The sequence below is a fragment of the Crocodylus porosus genome, unplaced genomic scaffold (assembly GCF_001723895.1).
Source record: "Crocodylus porosus isolate Cpor-Errol unplaced genomic scaffold, CroPor_comp1, whole genome shotgun sequence".
In the NCBI taxonomy this organism is placed as follows: domain Eukaryota; kingdom Metazoa; phylum Chordata; order Crocodylia; family Crocodylidae; genus Crocodylus; species Crocodylus porosus.
Genome location: NW_017728906.1, coordinates 64,195,756 through 64,219,110, shown reverse-complemented (window position 1 = coordinate 64,219,110; position 23,355 = coordinate 64,195,756). Strand labels below are relative to the sequence as shown.

At 40.1% G+C, this 23,355-nt stretch overlaps 1 protein-coding gene across 1 annotated transcript in view; it reads left to right on the top strand.

The window, feature by feature from the left end:
* TXLNG (taxilin gamma) overlaps positions 1–16,784 on the top strand; it is a 29,524-nt gene extending 12,740 nt beyond the window's left edge. The window contains exons 4-10 of the mRNA XM_019529268.1: positions 2,571–2,741; positions 4,182–4,376; positions 5,380–5,499; positions 8,497–8,571; positions 11,280–11,372; positions 11,819–11,914; positions 13,043–16,784. Coding sequence (XP_019384813.1) covers positions 2,571–2,741; positions 4,182–4,376; positions 5,380–5,499; positions 8,497–8,571; positions 11,280–11,372; positions 11,819–11,914; positions 13,043–13,372 — 1,080 coding nt within the window. The 3' untranslated portion in view covers positions 13,373–16,784. The remainder of the gene's footprint in view (positions 1–2,570; positions 2,742–4,181; positions 4,377–5,379; positions 5,500–8,496; positions 8,572–11,279; positions 11,373–11,818; positions 11,915–13,042) is intronic.
* Positions 16,785–23,355: the final 6,571 nt, after the last annotated feature.

Here is a 23,355-nt window from a genome sequence, read left to right as displayed (position 1 = left end):
TGCAGGCAGTACCATGCAGCACTGCACCACACGCTGTGCCCCTGCCAGCACCTAGTGGCCATCCCCAGCAGTTGAGCGTGTATAGTTGAAATTGCGTAAGTTAAGTACCTATGAAATGGCCTCTGTATTGTCTGGTCAGAGAAGATGTCTAATGCTCACATATTCAGGTTTATGGGCCTCTTCAAAATGTTGTGAGGATGTTCTTTTCCAATTGCCACATCTGAATAGGGGACTTCAGAATAACAGTAGGAAACCCAGATGCATCTTCTGATGCCATGTAGCTATACACTGTCATTCTGGGCAGCACCAAGGAAAAGTTTAATTTTGTACTGTGTCGGTGCACAGTGATACCCTGTTCTTATCTGGAAGGGCCTAAGGATTAGTAACAAACTGAACATTAGTTGGACTGACCCTCATAATTGTAATCTGCTATGTGAGGGCAAAGGGAGAACCTTTCCCCAGGGTAGCAAAGGAAGGTGAAGCAGCTATCTGCTGAGACTAAGCAGCCAGGTACAATGGTCATAGGCAGGGCTGTGTCCTGTCAGCCTGAAAGAATCTCTAAGCACGCATCAGTGCCATCTTAAATCTTGGGCTGGCAGCTTTCAGGTCCTCAGTGATAGCACAGTTTGATATGATTTATTACTACACAGCCTCCAAGCTGTTCTAGGTACACTTAACATTTTCTTTCCCACTTCTCAACTTCAAGTGTTATGTCTGATATGGAGGGAAGTAGTGCAGGAACCTGTAATGCAGCAGATACGCTACTCCTTGTAAGTGAGTTCTCCATAGGTTGGAGAGAGGCCGGGTTTCTCCAGCATCTCTGCTACCTCAATTACAATTCCTTGTGCATGTTTGTTTTCCCCTTCCTCTCCTTGTGTTGCTTTCAAAGTACCCACTAATGCTAGTTACTTTCAGCTGTATCAGTGTTTCATTAGCTTTGCAAACCTATCTTCTCTAGAGATTCTCTTTGGCTGCCTCTTAGCTGTCATCTGTTTAGATACCACCAATGATGGTTTGCTCAAAGCCACACATCCTGCAGATGCATCTAATGAAGATAAGGAGCGTGTAAGACTTACTGCACAAAGTATCCCAGCACAAACAGAACAATGGAAATTCCTTTAAGTTCCTTGTAGCCTTGCTATAGGCAGTAGACCCTATAAACCATTTAGCCTGCTGTTTAATTTGCTGGTACAAATGTGTGCTGCTACTGCCATGAGCTTGCTGGGCCTGTGGCCGTATGGTTACTCTGGGCTGGGTGATCCCTGGGAGTGGGGGATTCAGGCTGATCCAAAAGGGTAAGCAGCATGCTAAGAATTCCTTGTGAACTCTTGTTCTGGCTGGTATCTCCCTATGGAAGGTAACTAAAACTCAGAAAGCGAATGCTGGTGGAAACAGGAGGGTACTTGCTGCTTGTTTTAAGTACATTTTACAGATGAACCAATGATAGATAGGCATGAGTGTCCTACAACCCTGAAACAGGGCTATTTCCTCCTCCCCCGCCCCCGCCCCCCCAAAGTGGTAGAATGGCTTTGAGAAGTAGTCCTTTAACATTTCTGGATGCTCATCCAGGAGATGCATGACTTCTATGCAGGTGAAGAAGACACTGCTGACAGATCTTTGTAGTGATGGTGAAAGACTAGGAACAGTGTTTTGCCTGTATATAATGGGGGGCTAAAGATGTGCAGTGGTAACAGCAATCTTGTGGACTGAGCCATCTTATCCAGCATACAGCTAACTATGGATAAGTATCTGTATAATAGGTGCCTGGTCACATGTGCGACCTTATCACAATTTAACATTTTACAACTGGACTTTCAGGTATCAACTGTGGATACCTTCAATAAAAGGATATTTCACACTGATCTCCCAGTAACAGAAAGGACTTGTATTGGCATTTCAACAGCCATTTTAGTTCTATTGGCTAAAAGTTCTCTAAATCCTGTAGACATGAGAATAGAAACATTTATGCTGGATTTCTGAAAAATTCTTTTTTTCTGAGTTTGTGTTCTCTAATCCAGTATCTCTTGTTTGCAGTGATCTTTAGCCAATATGAGCCTTGTTATGGTCCCTTCAAATTTAGGTTGCAGTCAGGTTTTGGTTTATGACTACAATGTGTGTAAGTTTGCTGACGTTTTTGCTCCACTGATCAGAATACTTTATTTTATGGATGCTGTCCTAAATGGTAAGCTCTTTCTGTACCCAGCCACATCCTCCCCCATGAGACATAATGTTGCCTTTATAGCTTTATGCATACTGAAAGCCTATTAATAGATCTGTGGAGTTTGTTCCTCAGAGAGAAAATTTGGTAAGTTGAAATAAATGTTTGTAGTCTTTAAACAGGAAAGTTTTCTTATACATCCTTAGAGTTATCTATGAAATTTCCCAATTTCTATAATAAGAACATCTTACACTAGTCTAGTCTAGTATTCTTAATGACACACTCCATTTGATTTCACTGCTCTTCTCGGAAACTGTTTCCAGTTGGTTTAATTGTAGCTTCAGCTGTTTTGACTAGGCAGAGAAAGAGGCTTGCTGAAGTCCACTTACTTAAATATACTCTCTAACTTTAGTTGGAGGAAAGCCGGAATGTCCAAAAGCAGATGAAGATACTTCAGAAGAAGCAAGCCCAGGTTGTGAAAGAGAAAGTCCATTTGCAGAGTGAGCATAGCAAAGCTATTCTTGCACGCAGCAAACTGGAATCTCTTTGCCGGGAGCTTCAACGTCATAACAAGACTTTAAAGGTTAGTTTATTTTTATAAATCAGGGCTGTTCATTTCTTGGCCTGCAGGCCAAGTTAAGTTGCAGTCTCCAGGCTCCTCTCCTGTGTTTTGCACTTGGCCCAGGGTGTGTAGCAGTGAGGTGCAGGGAGCAGAGGGTGAGGCCAGAAACTGTGGGGCAGCAGGAGGGGCACCTGTGTCATGCAACAGAGAGTCTCCTCATGGTGTGACCCAGTGGCCCATGGCTTTTTCTGGTATGGCCTGTGCAATGTTGCCCCCACTAGTAGAGCCCGTGGGGCATGTGTCCCTTACCCACTTAACTCTGGTATAAATTGCTTGAAGATAAAGCTCTTCGCTGTTTACTATGTAAAATCCACACTTGACAGCTGCTGTTTGTTCATGTTCAGTGGCCAGTACCTACATCCATAGAGAATAATGGATAAGATCCATAGGTGTAGTTGGCCTTTAGGTATAGAGGTATGGGGATTGGTCAGTTTATACAACATATATTGCTTGCATAGGTTGTTTCATATTTCACCTATTAATTTAGATGGCTTCGTTGTTTATTTTTGTCATATTAGTGTCCGGGACACACGTTTGTGGCTCCCAGTGACAAGGTAATAACAAAGCTTTTATCCAGCCAAAGTACAGCTGCTGTAATAGAAAAGAGGAATGAGATTTCTTTATGCGACTATCTGCAGGGAATCTATTCACGGAGCATAAATTATTTTTAAATTATATTCTTTTCTCAAATTTTGTTTCAAACCATTCATTTTTTTTATAGCAAATATACTAAGGAAGGGTTCCTTCTATCCTGGCTGATTTGCTACTGGTCTTACCCCTATGGAGAATAAGCTTTGGCATTTCAGCCAGGTACTCCCTTTGTTTACATAGCCTCAAGCTTACTTCTTCAAGCTGTAAAGATAAATGAGTGCTTTTCAAGTCATTCATCAATATCTGTTTTAGAAAAGTTGAAAAGTACAAAATAACCCAACATCTCTTCAGAACTTTATTTATTATTAACCAAAAAATATTTAGAACAAGGTAGTGAAGTGGTTCTCAACCTTCTCAGTGGACTCAAGGTGCCCCTCATTAGACTTGAGGCACCCCTCCATAACTTGTGAATTTAGAGGCTCCCCATTTCAAAAACAGCTTATTTATTACAATGCTTTCCCCCTTACAGAGCCTGCTCTTATCTGTTTACCTCCTCACACCTTGGGGCATCCTTCAGAAAGATCTGGTAGCATGCCTAGGTGGAAAATCACTAAATTAATGAATTAAAGATAAATTAAGGTCCCTAATTTGCAGCGTTCAACTAATTCAGCTTGGCAAAGTTTGTATTTATATTTAAACACCCCAGCACTTAGAGCTTCTTAGACCCACCCCTAGCATTTATTCAAAAAACTAATTGTAAGGATGCGTCAGTTTTAACTTGCCTGTTAACAAATCTTTTTGCATAAAAAGGAAGAAAACATGCAGCAAGCACGTGAAGAAGAAGAAAGACGTAAAGAAGCAACTGCACATTTCCAGATTACGCTGAATGAAATTCAGGCTCAGCTGGAACAGCATGATATACACAATGCCAAGCTCCGCCAAGAAAATATTGAACTGGGGGAAAAACTGAAGAAACTCATTGAACAGTATGCATTGCGGGAAGAGGTAATTAAGCAGTGATTCTGCACACACTTAATTAGCTCCCTTAACTAATTTAAATGGCGCTTTTTAAAAAATCAGTAAGGATGTGTTAATATTGTCTGTACTGTTACATAGGTAGATGTAATTCATACGTGTCATTACAAACCACTGTTTTTTTCAGTATCAGCCGTCCTAATAAAAAAGTGCATGGCTGTTTAGCCCAGAATATCTTCTTTCAATTCCCATGCCATTTTCTTAGGATCTTTAGTAAAGCCCAAAGGAGTCGTGTATTTTTTTTCAGAGATGTTCTCTACCTTGACACATCATTATCAATCGCATAAGAATGTTATATTGGATCAAATGTATAGGTGGGAGAGTTGTTGAACAAATTTTCAGACATAAAGTGCCTGTCCTCAAGTCACTTAAGGTTTTAAAGTCTGTTTGAGTCGTGTTTCATATTGTTCTCAACTGTGAGGGCTACAAGCTTTTTTCAGATGGAAAACTCAGATTCTTCTGTAATCACTTGACTCTAAAAGCCAGAGCTTAAAAAAAAGCCAAGTATTAAAAGACTTACAAAGTTATAACATTTGGCACGTCCATGTTAGGGCATGCCAATCCATGTTAGTTTCTCAGAAGCACATAAAGCAAGAGTGAAATAAAATCTGAAGTCAGAGGCTGTATTTCTGAGTAGAGTCCATGAGGCCTTAGATATCACATGGCTTTGTCTCTTGACATAAGGATTATTGAAATGTATAATGCACAAGCAGCAGGAACTTCATGCCAGTTTTACAAATTATTGTAGCTAATGCCCCTATATAAAAGGTGATTCCTGAAGTCCTACGCCTAATGGAAAGAACAGCATGAAAATAAAACATGAGTGTAAACAGCCACAGTCCACATAAAAAAAAAAAAAAACAAAAAACTTGAAGGATAATTCCTAGGTAATTTATTTCCACTAAAAAGCTGCTGTTTGTTTAATTATGGAGGATCTGTTACGAACTAACATTAGTTTTTACTTTTTGCTTAGCATATTGACAAAGTGTTCAAGCATAAAGAATTGCAGCAACAACTAGTAGATGCCAAACTGCAGCAAACCACACAGCTTATAAAAGAAGCTGAGGAAAAACATCAGCGTGAGAGAGAATTTGTAAGTTACTTATAACATAATAAAATCTGTATGTTGAGTGAATTGAAACTGTTAACCAGAGAGGATAACGGAATGGGACGACACATTCAAGGATGAATTAGTTTTTTCTGTAAGACCATGATTCTCAACCTTTCTGATTTGGGGCACCCCTCAGAAAATGCCAGCTCTTGGCCTTCACTTCTTTTTAGATTATGGAAAAATAAAGCTATTCTTTTATGAAGAACTCAGAGCACAACAGGTCAGAATGTTTTTGACATGGTGTTCCTGTTGGAGATCTCTGGGTTTCCCTTGTGAATCCATGTAGGTGTTTGCATATCTAATTGTGCTAATACCATGGAGATCCTTTAAAGGATCTGGTTGAGAAACAATGCTAGAAGATGTTAAGATTGTTTAAAAAAAAAAAAGTCCGAAATTGTATACACAACACAAGAGGTAGTTAGCTGTGTTAGTCTGAAGTTAAGCAGAGGATGGCAGAGTGGCACCTTAGACTAGTGATGGCCTGGAGTGGCAACAGAACACTGTAGAAAGAGGCATTGCTGGCAAGAGTCGGTTTAACCCTTCCCTGCCCCTGCAATTGATGCAGTTTTATATGGCAAATATTTCATAGGTGATGGGGCTAGAAGGGACCTCATGAGATCATCGGGTCCAGCCCCCTTCCCAAAGGTCAGGAAGTCTGCTGGGGTCGGGTGATCCCAGCAAGGTGAGCATCCAGGTGTTTCTTGAACGTATCCAGAGTAGATGCGTGCACCATTTCTGGAGGGGAATCTATTCCAGACTCTGGAGACAGACAGTAAAGAAGTTTTTCCTTATGTCAAGTCTAAAACCGTCTTCCAGCACTTTGACCGTTAGACCTTGCCTTCCTTTGGGGTGGCCTGGTAAACATGTTCTGCCAGTTTCTGATGCATACCCCTTATAGGCTGTGAAATCCAAAGCACTAAATTTAGTGAGGAAATGGTTGGCTTGGCTTGTGGTAGTGACACCTAACCCCGCCTCTCCCAGCGGTGTCCTGGCCCTGTTCCAATCAATGCCAGAGGCTGGAGGCCCTCCCCCCCTTCCCCAAACACCATTCTACCACCTCCCTCACACAGGACTCATTTGGTATGGCCCCCCTTTATAGAGAAAGGTAGCTAGCTTGAAGTCAGGCAGAAGGCAGAGTAGAGATGCACCTTGTAGACTAACCCAATTGGGGATGATAAGCTTTTGTGAGCCCAAGCTTGCTTCATCAGATAGTGTGAAGGGACATGCATAGAACAGCCTGTAAATAGTGGTTTGCATTCAAGAGATGGGCATGGGAGGGGAGCAGTGCTAAGAGACGCAAGCAAGTGATAAGCCCATAGGGACAAAATGGGGTCAACCAACCTAATCAGTTTTGCTTCTGTGAAGGAGTGATGCCCCCACAGCAGGTTCTATGTAGACTGAAGCTTTTACTACAGGAAAAGCTTATCTTCCAGTCTGAGCAGGTGTCTTCCAGGGATAGAACCTGGCTGTAGACATTACAGAATTGCCCCAAACTTCACTTAAAGTCAGTTATAGTCATTATATAGATTTCAGCCAATTTTGGAACAGATCCCAAACCTTTCATCCACCTGGAAGCTTTTGCTTTTAGCTTTTGTTTCCATGTTGAGCAAAATCTTACAAGATTTTCTATTTGTACTTGTCTAAACTATTATGGGTTATTTAAAAAAAAATCCCAACAAACTGAAGTTTTTTAAAAAACGGGCATTTATTTGCATACTAAGGTGACAGCACAGTATTAGATCTATTCCCTTCATCTTTGTTATGAGAGAACGCTTTCCAAAAACCGATGCCAATTTGAAAGTTGCTGTGACAGGTTTAATACTAGATGCATCCCTTCCTGCTTGCTGGTAGGGGGAGAGGAACTCAGTCATCTTGTAACAGTGTCTTCAAAATCAAAAAAAAAAGGCATCTCTAGGTCAGGACTCTGGGGAAAAAAGATTTTTTTTCCCCACATTCTCTTTCAAAAAAAAAAAAAAAAGATAGGCGAGTAAATATGGTGATTTCAGGAAAACAAGTGCTGTTGTGTGACTTTTTTTTTTCTTTTCCATCATGGGGACCAAAAAAAAAATTAAGGCCTTTTTAAAATCCCTTCTAAGCATGTCCTGTAATTTTAGAAGACAGAACACTGAAAACAGGATATGTAGCTCTTTTGAAGCTCTTGTGGAATCACTGTAGATTTTTTTTTTATAGTATTTAAGCTGATGGTGACAGTGTACAGAAGAGCTTTTTCCCTTTGATCTACTGAATGTTCTATAAGACCAAATCTTCCAGTTTTCCAAAAACATAAGATAGTGCTGGTAATTCCTACTTTTTAAGTGAAATGGAGACTAGAGTTTTAGAGAATTTGGCTAAATTTTTGTGCAAGCTGACAAACTTGGCTACTTTAAATAGAGAGAGTGCATTGATGTCAGGCTAGCATTTTGCACATAGCAATTACTACTGCTGCTGGGATACTCTTTCATTTGAGGCCATTATTGAAAATGGCCAATTCAGTCTCCGTATATAAGCCTCAGTGAGGGGAGAAAGTAAGATGTACATTTTTTTTGGCAGTTGGGCATGCATGCATCTCGAGTTTTTGCCCATTTGGATGATGTTAACATTCAAGTTTAGTAGCAAAGTTCAATTTTTGACTGCATTTTATACCTATTATATGAGATTTTTCCACAGACAAAATGCAATAATAAATAATTGCAATATGCTACTCTGGGCATCTAAAATATTAATTTAGAGTGGGTAGGAAAACTCAACTGCTCTTAAATTGCTCTAGTAAGCTGGCATAATTCAGGCCATCGATTTTTTTTTTGTTGTTGTTGTTGTTTAACTTTTTTAAGTATTTAAAGCAAAAATAGCTAAGAGCATGTTTTTTTCATGGTAAATCACTTTTTTTATGCTAAGCTATACTAAACAATGCTGTCCTTAAAAATTTGCATGTGAATGTATTCAACAATAATACAGTTCAAGTTTTCCTCAACTTTTCAGCTTTTAAAAGAAGCTACTGAGTCCAGGCATAAATGTGAGCAGATGAAGCAGCAGGAAGCCCAGCTAAAACAGCAGGTAACTTTAAAATGTTGTGCTTTTCAGTATGGATGTTTTATACTACAAGTATCAAGAAGGGTTTGCCAGAAATCTGAAAATGGATGCTGTACTAAAAAGCTGGAAATTAAACCACTGTCATTGGAAACATTCCATTTGTTTGAAATGTAATAGATAGCATTTTTTCCTATGGGTAGTTTGCTTAGCAGTTTTATACCTTATGAACCACTTTTAATGGCAAGATTGTGTGAAAGTCTAAGGACATGTGATTCAGTCTATGGTCTCTCTCTCTGCCTGTTACATAACATGTTTTGTTTTTCTTGAAGTTGAGTCTCTCCTCCTCAAGATGTCACTACCCTTTTTCTGTTTAGGATCATGCAGCCCTTTCTGACTATAATATAAGCAGGGTCCCTTTTTCCATGATGATTTTGCTGCCTAATCTTACTGTTTTTGTCTACAGGGAGATGGGAGGGTACAGGTTTCCCTCACTTTATCCAGGCTCTGTATGTGCGAATTTGCTCTTATGCGATGACCCTTTTTATACCAAAAATTCATTATACACAAGGTAAATTCACTCTGATCAGTGTGGTGGAAGCCCGCAGTCAGCTGCTTTGTGCGGTGCATTGTGGGAGTGATGTGTGCACCAAAATATAGTCTCCTGTGTGGATCTGTGTTCCTCACTCGTTGTCTGCGACACGTGTTTCTGTAGTTGCCATTCTCATTATGGCTTCTAAGCGTCCCGCTAGCTTATCTCCTACCCCTCTGTGCTGTTGGTGAGTACCAAAATTGTCTTGTAAAAGTAGTAGAAATGCGTCGGGGGTCAGTACAGCCAAGGTCTTGGAACATATCCCTATTTGTTACATTGTAAAGTGGGTTACCTTTATGCGAATTCGAGTTATGCACTGTTTTCCTGGAGTACATGTACAGCATAAAGCAAGGGAAACCTGTCCTTGACAGTGTCAGCCAAGATATTGTTCTTGAAGTTGCTGATGCTTGCAGTTAGTTACTCAGGCCCTCTAACCTGGATTTCAGATGGATTCTTCCCTGTAGCCTCCTGCATCTAGATCCTGAAATTACTTCCAAAAAACTGGAACTTTTTCTTTGTTCACAGTACTTAACTGTATTTCTGGACCTTTTACATTGTTGTTAGTACATCCATATCTAGAAGTCATCTAACTTGCCCTCTTTTCCTCTTGTTGATGTAAAACATAGTTCCTGAGATTTCCTGAGTCATCTTGCAGTTTTTGGTTTATGTCCCCTTTCACATCTACCTTGACCACTTTTTTTCCTCAAAGTAACACATATTAAGCATATACAGTACACATACATACAGTCTTCTTCATTCATTGAGAGTTACTGGGGTTTTCCTGAAGAAGTCCAGCACCTTTCAGACTGATTTTTTTTCTACATCTAGAGCTGTGTTTCTCAACTTCTTCAGATTACCAATCCCTTATTTGAAGTAAACATTTTGCCGCTCCTTGACACTAACTGTAAAGTGAATAAAAACTATGGTGGTGATAAACCTCTGTTACTGTATACATGTTTCAAGAGGTTGACAGAATATTTGACCTTCAAGGGTAAGAGTGTGTCAAGGTATGGGGGTGCAATTTTAACAAGACAGGTATCAAAATCCCTGACTGAGAAACAGTGCTCTAGATAAATTCCTGTTTCACCCTTCTGCTAAATTAGAAAGAGCATGGTGTGCGTTCAGTCCCTGTGCACTAAACTGATCATGCAGCCACCTATCTAGGAATTCAGCCCCAGTTGCAACAAGCTGATTTGAGTTGGGAGAAATTTTTATCTACTGCTTTGAAGATTTTCAGGTTGTTACAAGTTGCTAATAAAGGCTATGGCACACTTAATGTGCTTCTTTGCCTGCCCCCAATAGCAGTTTCATAAATCACGTACCTCACTGCACATGTAAGGTTGGCATTCCCGATCAAGGTTCTGCATTTCCTTGAAATTCAGGTGATGCAATTATTTAAGCATCCCTACTAAATACTTAGCAAAGATATTAAAAGGTTTGTTAAATGAATTCCCTATTGATTCTCTACTTCTTCTGAGTTACCATACCATTCACTGTGCAGATTTCTAAGAACAGGTAAACCTCAGTTACTTAGTTTGGTCAGGTTCATTTTATTGGCATCAGGTTTTGTAGTAGTGTCTAAGAAATGGTTTGAAATAGGGTGGTTGATATGAATTACAGTTATCACTAGCTCAACTTTTATCATCTTCTAGTTTGGTTGTTTAACTCTTGCCTTGTTGTTGTATACACTGTTTAAAAAGCTATATTTTTTACATACATATAAGTCCGTTTATAAAATTTTGCTGGTTTTTTTTTTTTTCCCCCCAAGATATAGCTATTGCCTTTAATTAGATAGACTTATAATTGCAGTTTGGTTTATTAAGAAGGTCTCTCAATTTCACATAATTGCAATCAGTTAAGGCTATTATTTTTACTGTTGCTTTATAATGGTATCCCAAGCAGGCGGTTCATGAATGGTTTGATGAGTCCTCTATTTTAGATAGCTACCTACTTACTCCTTAGCTGAAAAATCACCTGATAGATGAGGGACAGAACTTAAAGATTCACTCCTTAATTTTGAATTTAATTCTTCTGAATTACTACTGTTAGCTGAAATTTCTCCTGCATTTCGATACATATGTGGTAACCATTGCTTAAATGGTTTCAATTTTTAATATTCTCAAGTACTTTTTCCCCCTATTAGCTCTCTCTCTACATGGATAAGTTTGAAGAATTCCAGACCACCATGGCAAAAAGTAATGAACTTTTTACAACTTTTAGACAAGAAATGGAAAAGGTACTTGTACTACTTGAAGTTTTCCATGATAAGTGCTACAAAAAATGCAAGCTCCTTAGATGGGTAAATGCAGTTTTAAAATATAGACTGTAGCTACAGAAAGTGTTATGTAGCATATTAATGTTGGAAGCAAAAAATGGAACAAAATATTTAAAGATGAGATTATGTACAGTACTGTTGCAAAAATTTTTTTTTGGTTATTGGAGAATTTTATCTATAATTGTCAGGGAGGTTGGAAATCACCTGGTAACCACCGTAAAATATTTACTTGGTGTTTTGAGATCTTTAAATATATTCTTAGCTCCAGTATTTGCAACACTTGAATTTCATTTTGTAATGTTGCTTTCAAAGCTGCAGTGCTAGCTATTTACAAAAAAAGTTTTATGATGTGATCACCTGCAGTTTGTTGGTAGTCACAAGCCACATCGCTTTACATTTATTCTTAGATGACCAAGAAGATTAAAAAACTGGAAAAGGAGACAATAGTATGGCGTACGAAATGGGAAAACAACAACAAAGCTCTTCTACAAATGGCTGAAGAGGTGCGTAATTGTCTTTGGAGTTTGGGAAAAAATATAGTTGTCACTGTCTCTCTTTATCAGGGATGTCTAGCTGGATAGCTGGAGATTATTGAGAAATGGCACATACCAAAGTTTTACCCTGATCTACCTTGGTTAGTCTCTTCCTGTAAAAAGTTTTGTCTGAGTAAAAATACCATTATTCTCCTTGGTGTACGAGAGTGGGTTGATTTTCCATAACTGCTATTCATGACACTTGACTGACTTTTATATACCTACCTATCCAAGTCAAGCAAATTCTTGAAGAAACTTAGAAGTTTACCTTGCCTCTTGCATATTAGGTGGAGTGCTGTAGCAAGATTGGAAACACTTAAGTATATTTAGTGCTGTAGAAGATGCAAGATTGGTATCAATCTGTCAAACAAAACGTAGGCAGTGGTATAACAATTCCTGTTTTACTGTGCAGTACTGACCTGGAAGAATTACTGAAGGGTGGGTAGGAAACGCATCTTGTCTGCCTCCTTTTGAGATTGCCAGTATGTTTGTAAGGCACTAAAATTTTCTGGGCCCTAGCCATTGTGACTGGTTGCACCCTCCCATTTTCTACCCTTTTTTGCTGAAATATATATTAAGAACTCTTAAAATAGTTATAAAACTTGCTCAGCTACTAATGGGAGTTGGTGTGGATTCAGCTATGGCCATTAGTAGGTAGTCTTTTCTCTTGAAACATTTTCTATATGGAATAACTACCATGATGCATGTCCCTGTGAAGCTTAATTTTTCTTAAAAAGTCACTATACAATTGGCTGGATTCCAAGACATTCTAAACCCAACTCCTGTAACCATGGTCTCTAGGAAGAATTAATTTTATGACTGATTTAATCTCAATTAAGCTCTTGTTCAGAATTGGCAGTGATATAGCACTTATTGTCAGGGTCAACAGAATGGCTTGTTACCCCTTCCCAAGGTTCCTGTTCTTACCAGATAGCCTGAGAGAGTTTGCGCTACAAAGGCTGGATCACCATTTCAGTGAATTAAACTGGATTTAATCTCTAAGAAGGTCAACCTTAATGCATTTTAATGTGAAATATGCTTGCAAAATACTCCCCTAACTTGATGATGTAAGGCCTGTGTTTTACTTTTATCCCTCAGAAAACAGTAAGAGACAAAGATTACAAAGGCTTTCAAATAAAGCTGGAGCGTTTGGAGAAGTTATGCAGGGCTCTCCAGACAGAGAGAAATGAGCTGAATGAGAAGGTGGAAGTCCTTAAGGAACAGGTTTTGTTAAGAGATACAGATGTGGATCTAGCAGTGCAGGTGTTTCAGTCATGCACACTCAGTTCTCAGGAGGAGCTGGGAACTTGCACTGACACGGAACCAGAAGTCCAGCCAGATGCTGAATCGAGTGCAGCAGTTGAAGGACATGTCCCTGAAAAGACTGTCTCCACGAGTCCTGTTCCTGGCACTGATTCTGTTGACTAAAACGAAGTGTAAACACTGTATTGAGAGATATATTTTGTGTATAACTTTCTCTGGTGGTGGTAACTATTGGTTTTGTGGTGAAAATTTTCTTACTTTTTCTACCATATCTGTATTTTCTTAGAACTACTGGACTTATGTGGTACAGGAAGCTGCATAGCAGCTTTGAATAGCTTAATCTATAAATTTCCCACAACTGTGTTGCACATCTGCCTCATTTTTAAAAAAATATTTTTCCATAAAGAATGCATGTGTGTTTTTCCCCTACAACACAAAAAATATCACTGTCACCTAAGACTTGTGTACAGATTTAACATAGCTTCAGGGGGAAAAGTGACAGGAGTGTCACTTCCTTGATTTGAAAAATTACATTTTGCTTCTGTTAACTGAGCTTGAGGCTTGGTATATACTAATATTATTACCAAATTCAGTAAACTGTCTACATCCATTCATATAATGGCCAGTAGGAAACTTCAGCTTTCTCCCCTGGTATTTTCATATATGTGAGTATATATGAAAATAAGGATCCAGAATGTGGTCAAAATATTTTACAGGGTTTTAGTGTTAACTGTGGCATGACAACAACAGCTTTGAAATATCTATATTTTAATTTGCAGTTGGTAAAACAGGGTGTACAACTATTTTGCAAATTTCTCAGGGTTGTGCTGTAAGGTCAGTTCAAGGCCCTATTTGTGAATTTAAACCTATGAAGAAAATATGTGGAATAAGTATTACATAACTGCAGAATTTTGTTCAATAATGCTAATTATGTATAAGACTTGGTTATATTCTGCCCTCCTGACATAAGGCCTTGGGCCTTGGTGAGTCCATGCAAGATTTGTTTCCAGTGAGAGAAGTTGCATTGATATAATCTGGATATTTGTTAACCAAAGGGTATCTGCAAATTTGTGGACAGTGTTGATGTTGATTACATCTGGGGCATGTCTACATGAAACACTGATTGCACAGTCGCCAAATAATACTGCACAGTAGCACGTCGCAGCACTAAGTGATAATACGCTACTGTGTGGTAGTATTAGGCTACTGCACAGTATCGTCACTTAGAAGGCAGTTACTGGTGCTACTGCACAGTAACCACTGCGCATTACCGTCTTGTGTAGACGCACCCCCAGTGTAAGTTTTTGGTTTGAATGTTCCTCATTTAGCACCATATGCAGAATCTAAGAATTAGTAGACAATGCTGGTAACTGACCATGTGTATTCAAATATTCTTTTCCCCGAGTAAAACATTAATTGTGTTGCACCCTCAGCCAAGGAACTCTAGTCAACAGTTCGTGCCTTCTTGGTGCCTAGGATGACTTGGTAAAGTCTGGTTCTTTAAAGCTTCTGTCTAAAGCTTAAACATGCCACAAGCGAGGGGAGGTTTTTGGGGGAACAGTGTGGGGGGGGAGGGAGGTTTCTTTTAAAAAAATTTTAATAGACTGCAGTTATGAGCCTTATGAGTCTTAACGTTGAAAACGTGGATATCAGAAATTTTAAGGGAGCAGTTTTCTAAGACAACTTGGGACCAACACATATTCTTGGCACAGCAGGCAATGTGTTAAGTAACCACCAGCTACTGTTAACTTTAATCCATCTATGATTGCTTTCTTGTTTCAGTTGCTGTCTTGTAATACTTTAAAAAGAAAAAAAAAGTGTAGCCTTTTTCTGGTACTCAAAATGTTCTTTGCACTTACTTGAGTGGGGGTTTCTGAACCAAGCACATATCTTTCCATGAGCTTCCCCCTTGTTCTTTTTGACAGTTTATCAGCTAAATTACTTGAATGTTCAGGCTGCACTGAGCTCTTGACCCTTTTCCTGATGTAATGTACATTGAAATAATGTAGATGTCTCCTTAACAGAGTGAGGTTTTATAAGGTGTGATGATAAATGTTTTAGCTCGTACCACTGAACAAAATGGTATCAAACTGACGTTTTAAAAATTGTGTAGCAGATGAGTAGCCTAAATAGGGAATGGGCTGTTTGGGGAGGCTGGTGGGGGTAGGATTTAGGGGTCCCCCCCTCCCACTCCCATATTTCCACAGCCTGTCTTTGGTCATGGTGCAGTAATGAAAAGAAGGTAGAAGGGAGCAGTCAGGAGGGTTGGATTCGAAGCTAATCAAAGCTAAACACTAATCACGTTCTAGCTACGTGGCAACAAAAAATGCTGTAAAAGAAATATCCTTTCAGAGTTTCTTTGACAAAACATGTCTGTCATGGAGTCGAGAACAATCTAGTAAGTTTTAGTTAGTGCCAAAAGAGACCTTTAGCTAACAAACTACATGAGCATGAAACAATTTTCTTGAGGGCAAGTGAAAATCTCAATGTATTAAATTACAGCACAACATACGCTTGGCAAAGCAGATACAGATTTTGCCAGTAAAATGGGAAGTGCAGTTTTCTGTTTTTCACAATGTATTTTTTGGTTGCTTGTATCTATAACCACAACTCTTTGTACCGTGCTTGTGCAGTGCTCTTTATATAGGCAAAAGTAAACTGTGGACCCTGTTGCAAGTATCATTTTTTAAAAGGGCTTGATAGAAATCTCAGATGAATGAAACAGCAATACAAATACAGGATAGTTACTGACTTGATTTGCAAATGAAGCAGAATGCCACCAGAAAAAGGCTTTTAAGAATCTGAGATGTTTTTCCATCTGTCTCACCCAGAAGATTCCCCACATTGTGACAACCTTCCTTCTGGCCAAGGTGGGCTAGACTCTGCTTCCTGAGACCAGATAAAATCATTCCATGCATTAGCCAAAGGGTTGTTGCTATAAAGAAGACAAGGAATAATCCCAGCACTCGAAACTCTGATCTGCCATACAGCAGGCTATTGCACTGCCACTCTGCAGCCAGATTGGTTCCAGGAGGGGTTTGGGTAAACACGGATATTGCCTTTCTTCCTCTACCATAAATTATTCTAATCTGGACTGTAAATGTATGTAGCCTCTGATGTATACACCTACTTAATCAGGCACTGGAATCTTGATCATTTTACTCCAATTAAACCTTCAGAAAAAGGAAAAGTTTAAAATTTGTGTGTTGCAAAACCCAAACATGTAATAATGTACACATTGACTTTAGGGCTGTATCTCCAATCTGTGTTGTCTTTCCTTTATTTCACTTACACCTGGTTATGTTACAGTTCAATTCTCAGGTGTTGCAGAAAATCTACCTCTTCAGACTGTAGATGGAAATAACTGTGAAAAAAGTGATGCAGAAATCTAGTTTGTGCTAAACACACTGCTTTATTTTTACAACCCATGTCTGCTTTCATGAGGAAAAAATTGATAAATGAACAGGCAGTCTTGTTTTGCTTTTCAAAAACATTTTGTAGAGATTTTTCACTAATGTGAATCTGAAATTTTATCTACTCAATTCTGTATAGATTAAGTAAATATGTATGCTTAATATATTGGACTCTGTGTGTTCCTTTTATTCTTAAGCCCTATTCCTGTCTACCTGGGCTTCTGTGGCATTCGTGCTGGATTTTTTTTGGAAAAAGAGTTTTTAAGCATGATAGCTGAGAAACTCATTGTTCCAGTTAAATGACAGATAATCAAACAACAGCCTTGAAGTTGGAGTGTCTGTAAAGCACAGAATTGCTACTGTTTTTGATAAAATGCTCTGTGCAATGCTGAATACACATTTTGGAGTTCCAGCAAGTTAGAACTGCAGGATGTGTTGCTTTGGGATGATAATGAGGATGTGGAGATTTAGGTTTTTAATTCATTTATTGAAAAGAGAAGCTTATCCTCTTCCATCTCTTCGTTATGTACTGGTAACTATTTAGTAAGCTGTGTGTTACTTACTGTGCAGCAGAGGGATTGGCCTTAATTACCCCACTGTGCACTACCTTCGTACGATCTCAGGTCCCTGAGTGAGGCAGTATCTTGAATCATCTGTTGAAGGCTACCAACTTTGACAGTGCTTACATGATAAAGAAATGAGCTGCTTCTGCTGCACCAGCACCTAAAATGTTTTGTTCCAGGCACAAACAAGCATTATGCATTTTCTGAACAGCATACAGTACATGTTCAACAGTTCTTTCCTACAACTGGAAGCTTGAACTGTTCTAGTGAAAAGAAGAGAGGCCAGTTCCCTTGAGTTAGTCTTCTTCAAAATTCCCATGCTCTCTATTTCAGAAAAATGAAGAATCAAAGTCACAGGCTAGCATATCTGGGTCTCATGGAGTCTTCCACAGGTAACTGCCAAAAGTTGTTAAAATATTTCTATATTTGGATGAAATTATTATACAATATGTACCACAAACAAGTCAGAACTATAGCATGACCTGAAATGATTATGTTGTTTTTTTCCCCTCATTTTTTAAATCCTGCTTTTGATCAAATAGTTGCGTGTTCCTTAGGGATTTACATATCCCTGTTAGACTCAAGCAAATTTCAGTTTCTTCCCTCTGCCATAGATGCCTTATGGTTTCTGTTAAGAGCAGAGTTGCATTTTTTAGGGTTATTTTTAATTTGCTTCTGTGTCTATGGCCAAGCTAGTTTATCGAAAGTCATGCTGTCACAATTAAAAATAAATGTGTGACCTAATCCCAGAAGAGATGATTGCTACCAGTTCATCTTGGGAGCAAATTGCAACATCAGACTGCATGAGATTTGGGTTTTGTTTAGATGAGACCACCTGCCTTTGCCACACTGCTTTGCAGCTTCTTAGACCAAACCCCTCAGCTTAGCCTTCTGACCACTATTATTGCTCAAAACCCCCAAAATGATTACAGTTGCTCATTGCTCAGGAAAGGAACCAAGCAGAAGCTCCCAGACCCTCTTATGGTATGGTTGGAGGCAAAAGTCTAGCAAGTTCTAATTTTGAGTCACAGGAACCTGAATGTCTATGAAACCATTGCAGTTGGTTGCAAAAGAGCCACTGGAGCCATGCGTGAGGTTCATGCACAAGTAGATAAGGAGCATCAACCACTGCTCAGTTGCTGGTTGTGCCACAGTTCTACACTTGAGCTGAACTGGATCTTGTCAGCAGCATCAAGCTACCATCTCTATCTGATTTGGAAGCAGTTTTCCATGCCTGGGGTCAGCAACATATTGAGCTTTGAAGTTGAAGAGATTTCAGAGTCATAGCTTTGCCAGCCAGAAGCCCAGGAATTTGGCCAGAGACTAAGTCTTAGCTAGCTTGCCCCATATCAACCTGGTGGATCAATATGCAGGAAAAGAGGGTATCCAAAAATGTAACGAACCATTTTTATGTTGTCTTGGGACTGCCACTCGGGGCAGATATAAGTAAACATTCCCTCCATAAGCTGCTCCTTATCTTATGAAGAGCTCAATGGCCAAGTTGTGGGTGTGGAGGTTATCAACCTCCATCACAGCAATACTACTTGGTTCAAGCAAGGATCTTTGTGACTCCAGTCAACTTCAACATGCTGCCAGCAGCCCTGCTCTGATGGGCTACAGTTCATGTGCAAACTGAACACTGACAAGGCAGAGTTTATGCTTGAGTTGTGTTAAAGCAATGCACCTCTAGGGCTACTGGCAGATGAAGAGCAAGAAACAATTTCCATTGCCACTGGAACCACGAAGATAAATTAAAGCAGGCTTGCCTGTTCACATACATACATACCCCTGATATGTCCACATCCTTTTCCTCCACCCCCGGCACAAGGATGAATGCCAAAGCCAGTATTAACATAACATCACCAGATCACCCTTGCAAATCATGAGCTACTGTGGCACAATTAAGGAGTCCCTTTCAAAAAGATGGCTAGCCACTCAACCCTAGGTGCTAGATTTACCAGTCAGGGGCTCCGGAGATAACTTCCTACGAACTGTGGGAAGATTAAGGCTTGATCTCTGAGACCATGGAACCAACAGACTGCTCATTATGTTTCTTGCCTTTCAGGATCCTTGTCCAAGCTAGCCAGTAGACCCTAGCATGCAACATTAGGGGGAGAGGGAACACATTTGGGGCACACCTATCCTTAGACTTATGATCTTATAGGCAGGGAAAGTACTTTTTTACATTGCTGTAAGCCTTATGAACAGGAACATCAGAAGTGGATTTCCCCATGGCTAACTGGCAATGGACTAAGCTATTGGGGTTGCCAGGTTCCTTTAAGCTGGTGCCACATGCTTCTGATCCTCATGTTGGTGATGTGCATCTGCAGCTCTGTGGCTAGCTCCACCCAGGCTTCCAGGAAAGTGGCCTTCACCCTCAAGTTCTCCCTCAACTTGTGGCCATCTCATCTGCAGCCCAGGGCTCTCCACACCTTCCCCATATCTGGAATCAGTGGGTCATATGCTGGACATGGTCCCAAGCAAACCATCCTCATTCATCACCTGGCTAACTTCACCTTTAAGTGCACATCTGGTATTGTGAGAGTAGGCTGCAATGATCTGTCAAATATGCAACCAAAAGGCCTCTGGTGCAGTCTGCCACAGCAAACTTTGCAGCTGCTTGTTGACATGGCTGGGTAATTGCAGTTAAGGGCACATCATGATGGGAAGATGGCTAGATTGTTGCCATCTGGCAAAGTTAGAGAGAAAGATAGGAGACATCCATGCTGCTGTCTTTGGGAGTAGTTGCTAAGTGAATCTTTGGGCTTTTTTCACTTGACCTACAAAAATTAAATTCCTAGTATTCCTCTCCAAATGTTACACTTCACTTTGGGGGACAGAAAGCTACAAAGGACTCTGAGATACTATTGGTGCCACTTGTTGCAATCCATGTTAGTAACCTTATCAGCAGCAACAAAACCCAGCCTACTTATTCTGTGCAGCTCCCCCAGTGGCAGTTGCTCAAGATTTAATAAATTAACTGCTGCCTCATTTCTGCAGCTACATTGGTCTCAGGCTTCTTCACTGTTGATCCAAACCAGTGATGCTCAATCTTCTACTCCATGGGCTGGATGAGTGCGATCAGACTGTGGCTCAGATCCCAAAGACCCTCAGACACAATCTCACACACCCAGGTCCAGCCATACACCAGACCAACCCCATACTGGATGAGGCTGCACAACCATCCTGACCCCACACATCTGGATCCACCATGCATTCAGAAACTTGGCAGCACCACTCCTCTTCCTGCCAGATTTCCAAACCTGTGGGGGGTCCTGTGAGGCTAATGTGACACAGCGCTGCTGGCCAGATCTACAACTCAGCACTTCCAGAATACAAGCCATTGATTTGTCTAAGTTTGGATTTAGACATCAGAACATGTAGGCTCTTTCACCATGTTTTACATGCAAAGTATATTCAGAGAATGCAAAACACAAAGGATTGAACTGCAAAATTCTTTGCATTGGTAGTGCAGTCTGCTTAGGGATAAAAAGGCATAAACGGTCCATGTAAACCCACTACAGCTCTTGAAAACTTGTTTCTCCATTTCTCTAGTACATAACTGGCAAGTTATTTATTTCTATCACATGACCAATAGGGCTGGGGAGTAATCCTTGTTCATTATTCTTACCTGATCTTAAATTTGGCAATTGACTGTAATTGATGCATTGTTTTTCAATTGTTCTATTTGCATGAAGAGATTTTTTTTCTTTTATTAGCAAGTGACTGTTAGCTTTATATTCAGTTGCTTATCCTATATCCCACCATTCTCTTTCTACATCATTTGATGTTACCTTTCATGTGCTGAAGCAGTTTATTTAGGCTGTGGGGCTGAACAGGGAAACACCAGCAAGTTAATCCTGCCTACAACAAGCATACCTTGTTTTCTGTCCGAAGAGAAGTACCTTTAACACCAACAATGTATTTGAAAGAATGAATAAAGCTGCTGGCGACATGGCTTTACATAGCTATGCAACAAAGAAACCCAAAGCAGCATTAGAAGCTTCTTGACTTCTGTCTGATTAGGTATTACTGCAACTCCAGTTGTCCCATATTCTAGGACTCCGTAACACTGCATGGTCGTTCCGTTCATTTTTAAGTCTTAGAAACAGACATTCACTCTGTACACTTTTAGCCCTCTGTCATTGGGCAGGTATTAAATTACTGAAAGATTAGCTTCTGCTTGTTACAGGGCAGAGTATGCACATAAGAAGTTATCACAGCACAGCTGATGCACAACAAAATCCCTTGTTATTTTGTGGTAAGTTAATGTGTCCATACCCTTAAAATCCCCAGATATTCCAGTGCCCTTCACAGTTGCCAGATACAAGGAGTCACTTATTCCACTCCATGCAGTATTCTGGCATAAATTAGCAAAATGTGTGACCAATACGTTGTTAGACTGCTTCATTCTGTGTTGGGGTAATACAGTCTGTTCTTCAGCAAATGTTGGTTACAACAGAAGCTCTGTACACAGTCTCAATAAGACTTTCTTCATAGTTTCATAGTTTCTAGGGTCCGAAGGGACCTGAGCAGATCATCAAGTCCGACTCCCTGCCATGGCAGGAAAGAGTACTGGGGTCAAATGACCCCAGCAAGATGTTCATCCAGCCTCCTCTTAAACACCCCCAGGGTAGGGGCCAGCACCACTTCTCTTGGAAGTTGGTTCCAGACCCGAGCCGCCCCGACCATGAAGTTGCGCCTCCTGATATCTAACCTAAACCTACCCTCTGCCAGCTTGTGACCGTTATTCCTGGTCACTCCTGGCGGTGCTCGGGGGAACAGGGACTCCCCCAATGCCTGCTGATCCCCCCTGACTAGTTTATAACAGGCCACAAGATCCCCCCTCAGCCTTCTCTTTTGGAGGCTGAACAGGTTCAGGTCCCGCAGCCTCTCCTCATAGGGCCTGCCCTGTTGTCCCCTGATCATACGAGTGGCCCTCCTCTGGACCCTCTCCATACTGTTAACATCCCTCTTGAAGTGCGGCGCCCAGAACTGGACGCAGTACTCCAACTGCAGCCTGACCAGTGCCGCATAGAGGGGGAGGATCACCTCTTTGGACCTGCTCGAGATGCATCTGTGGATGCATGCCAAGGTGCAGTTGGCCTTCCTAACTGCCTCCCCACACTGCCGGCCCATGTTCATCTTGGAGTCAATTATGACTTGAAGAAGTCATAATTGTTCTTATGTTCTTGAAGAACCCTATTTACTTACATTCTGACAATTGCCACAAATTAGTGGGACAGAATATAAGTTAGTGCCAGGGTGTCTAATTTGGCTGACCAGGCTACTGACATGTCACTGAAAGTTAGGATGCAAAGCCCACCACAAAATCCAGTGCTCCAGGCCCCAGGTGACAATGCAATCAGCAACAGGACATAGTTGGTCACCCTCTGCAAGGTAGTTTTTTCCTGAAAACCAAACTGCATGTCTACTCCACTTTTACTAGAAGGGAAAGTTTGTTTACTTTGTAGTAAATGTCATGTCTCTGATTAAATAATTTAAGATGATTTTTAAACTGGGTCTCCAACATATGAAATAATGAAAGTAGGTCAAAATTTCATGCTGTAAAGTAAAACAGAATTTCTACTAAGCTTAGAATTTCCCAGTTCACTGTTTAAAAAAGAAAATCACAGCCCCCTAGATTTGTGCGGTTATATTCTAAAACCAACTTGTTTTAGGCATTGATTGCAAAACTGAATTAGAAGCTATGGCAAAGGACTAATCTTGAATACAGCATATTCAGAATATTACTCAACTATAAAAGTAAAAGCATGACCTTCACGTCCACATCATCAAGTCAGATGCAACATGTTATTTGAAGTATTTAGCTTCACAAGTTATATACTGCTCCCAACCACAGAAATATCTTCTGTGAAAGGATATTCATGTAATAGAAGTAAATCCTATTTTTAGATGAGGGAGGTCTCCCTACCCATTAAAGTTTAACTTTACTGGAATAAGATTTGATACTTACCAAATCTTAACAGATTTCAATTAAATTATTTTGGTCTCTATTTTAAAAGGGACTCCAGATCTCAAATCTTAGTTTCTCCACTTAAGACTCAAGGTTGTTTCAATTTGCTTTGCAACACTTCACTACAATAAGGGGAAACTCTTGCCTTTGTATTTGTTGGCCTTTTGAAAATGTTAAGAATGTTCTGTTACCACA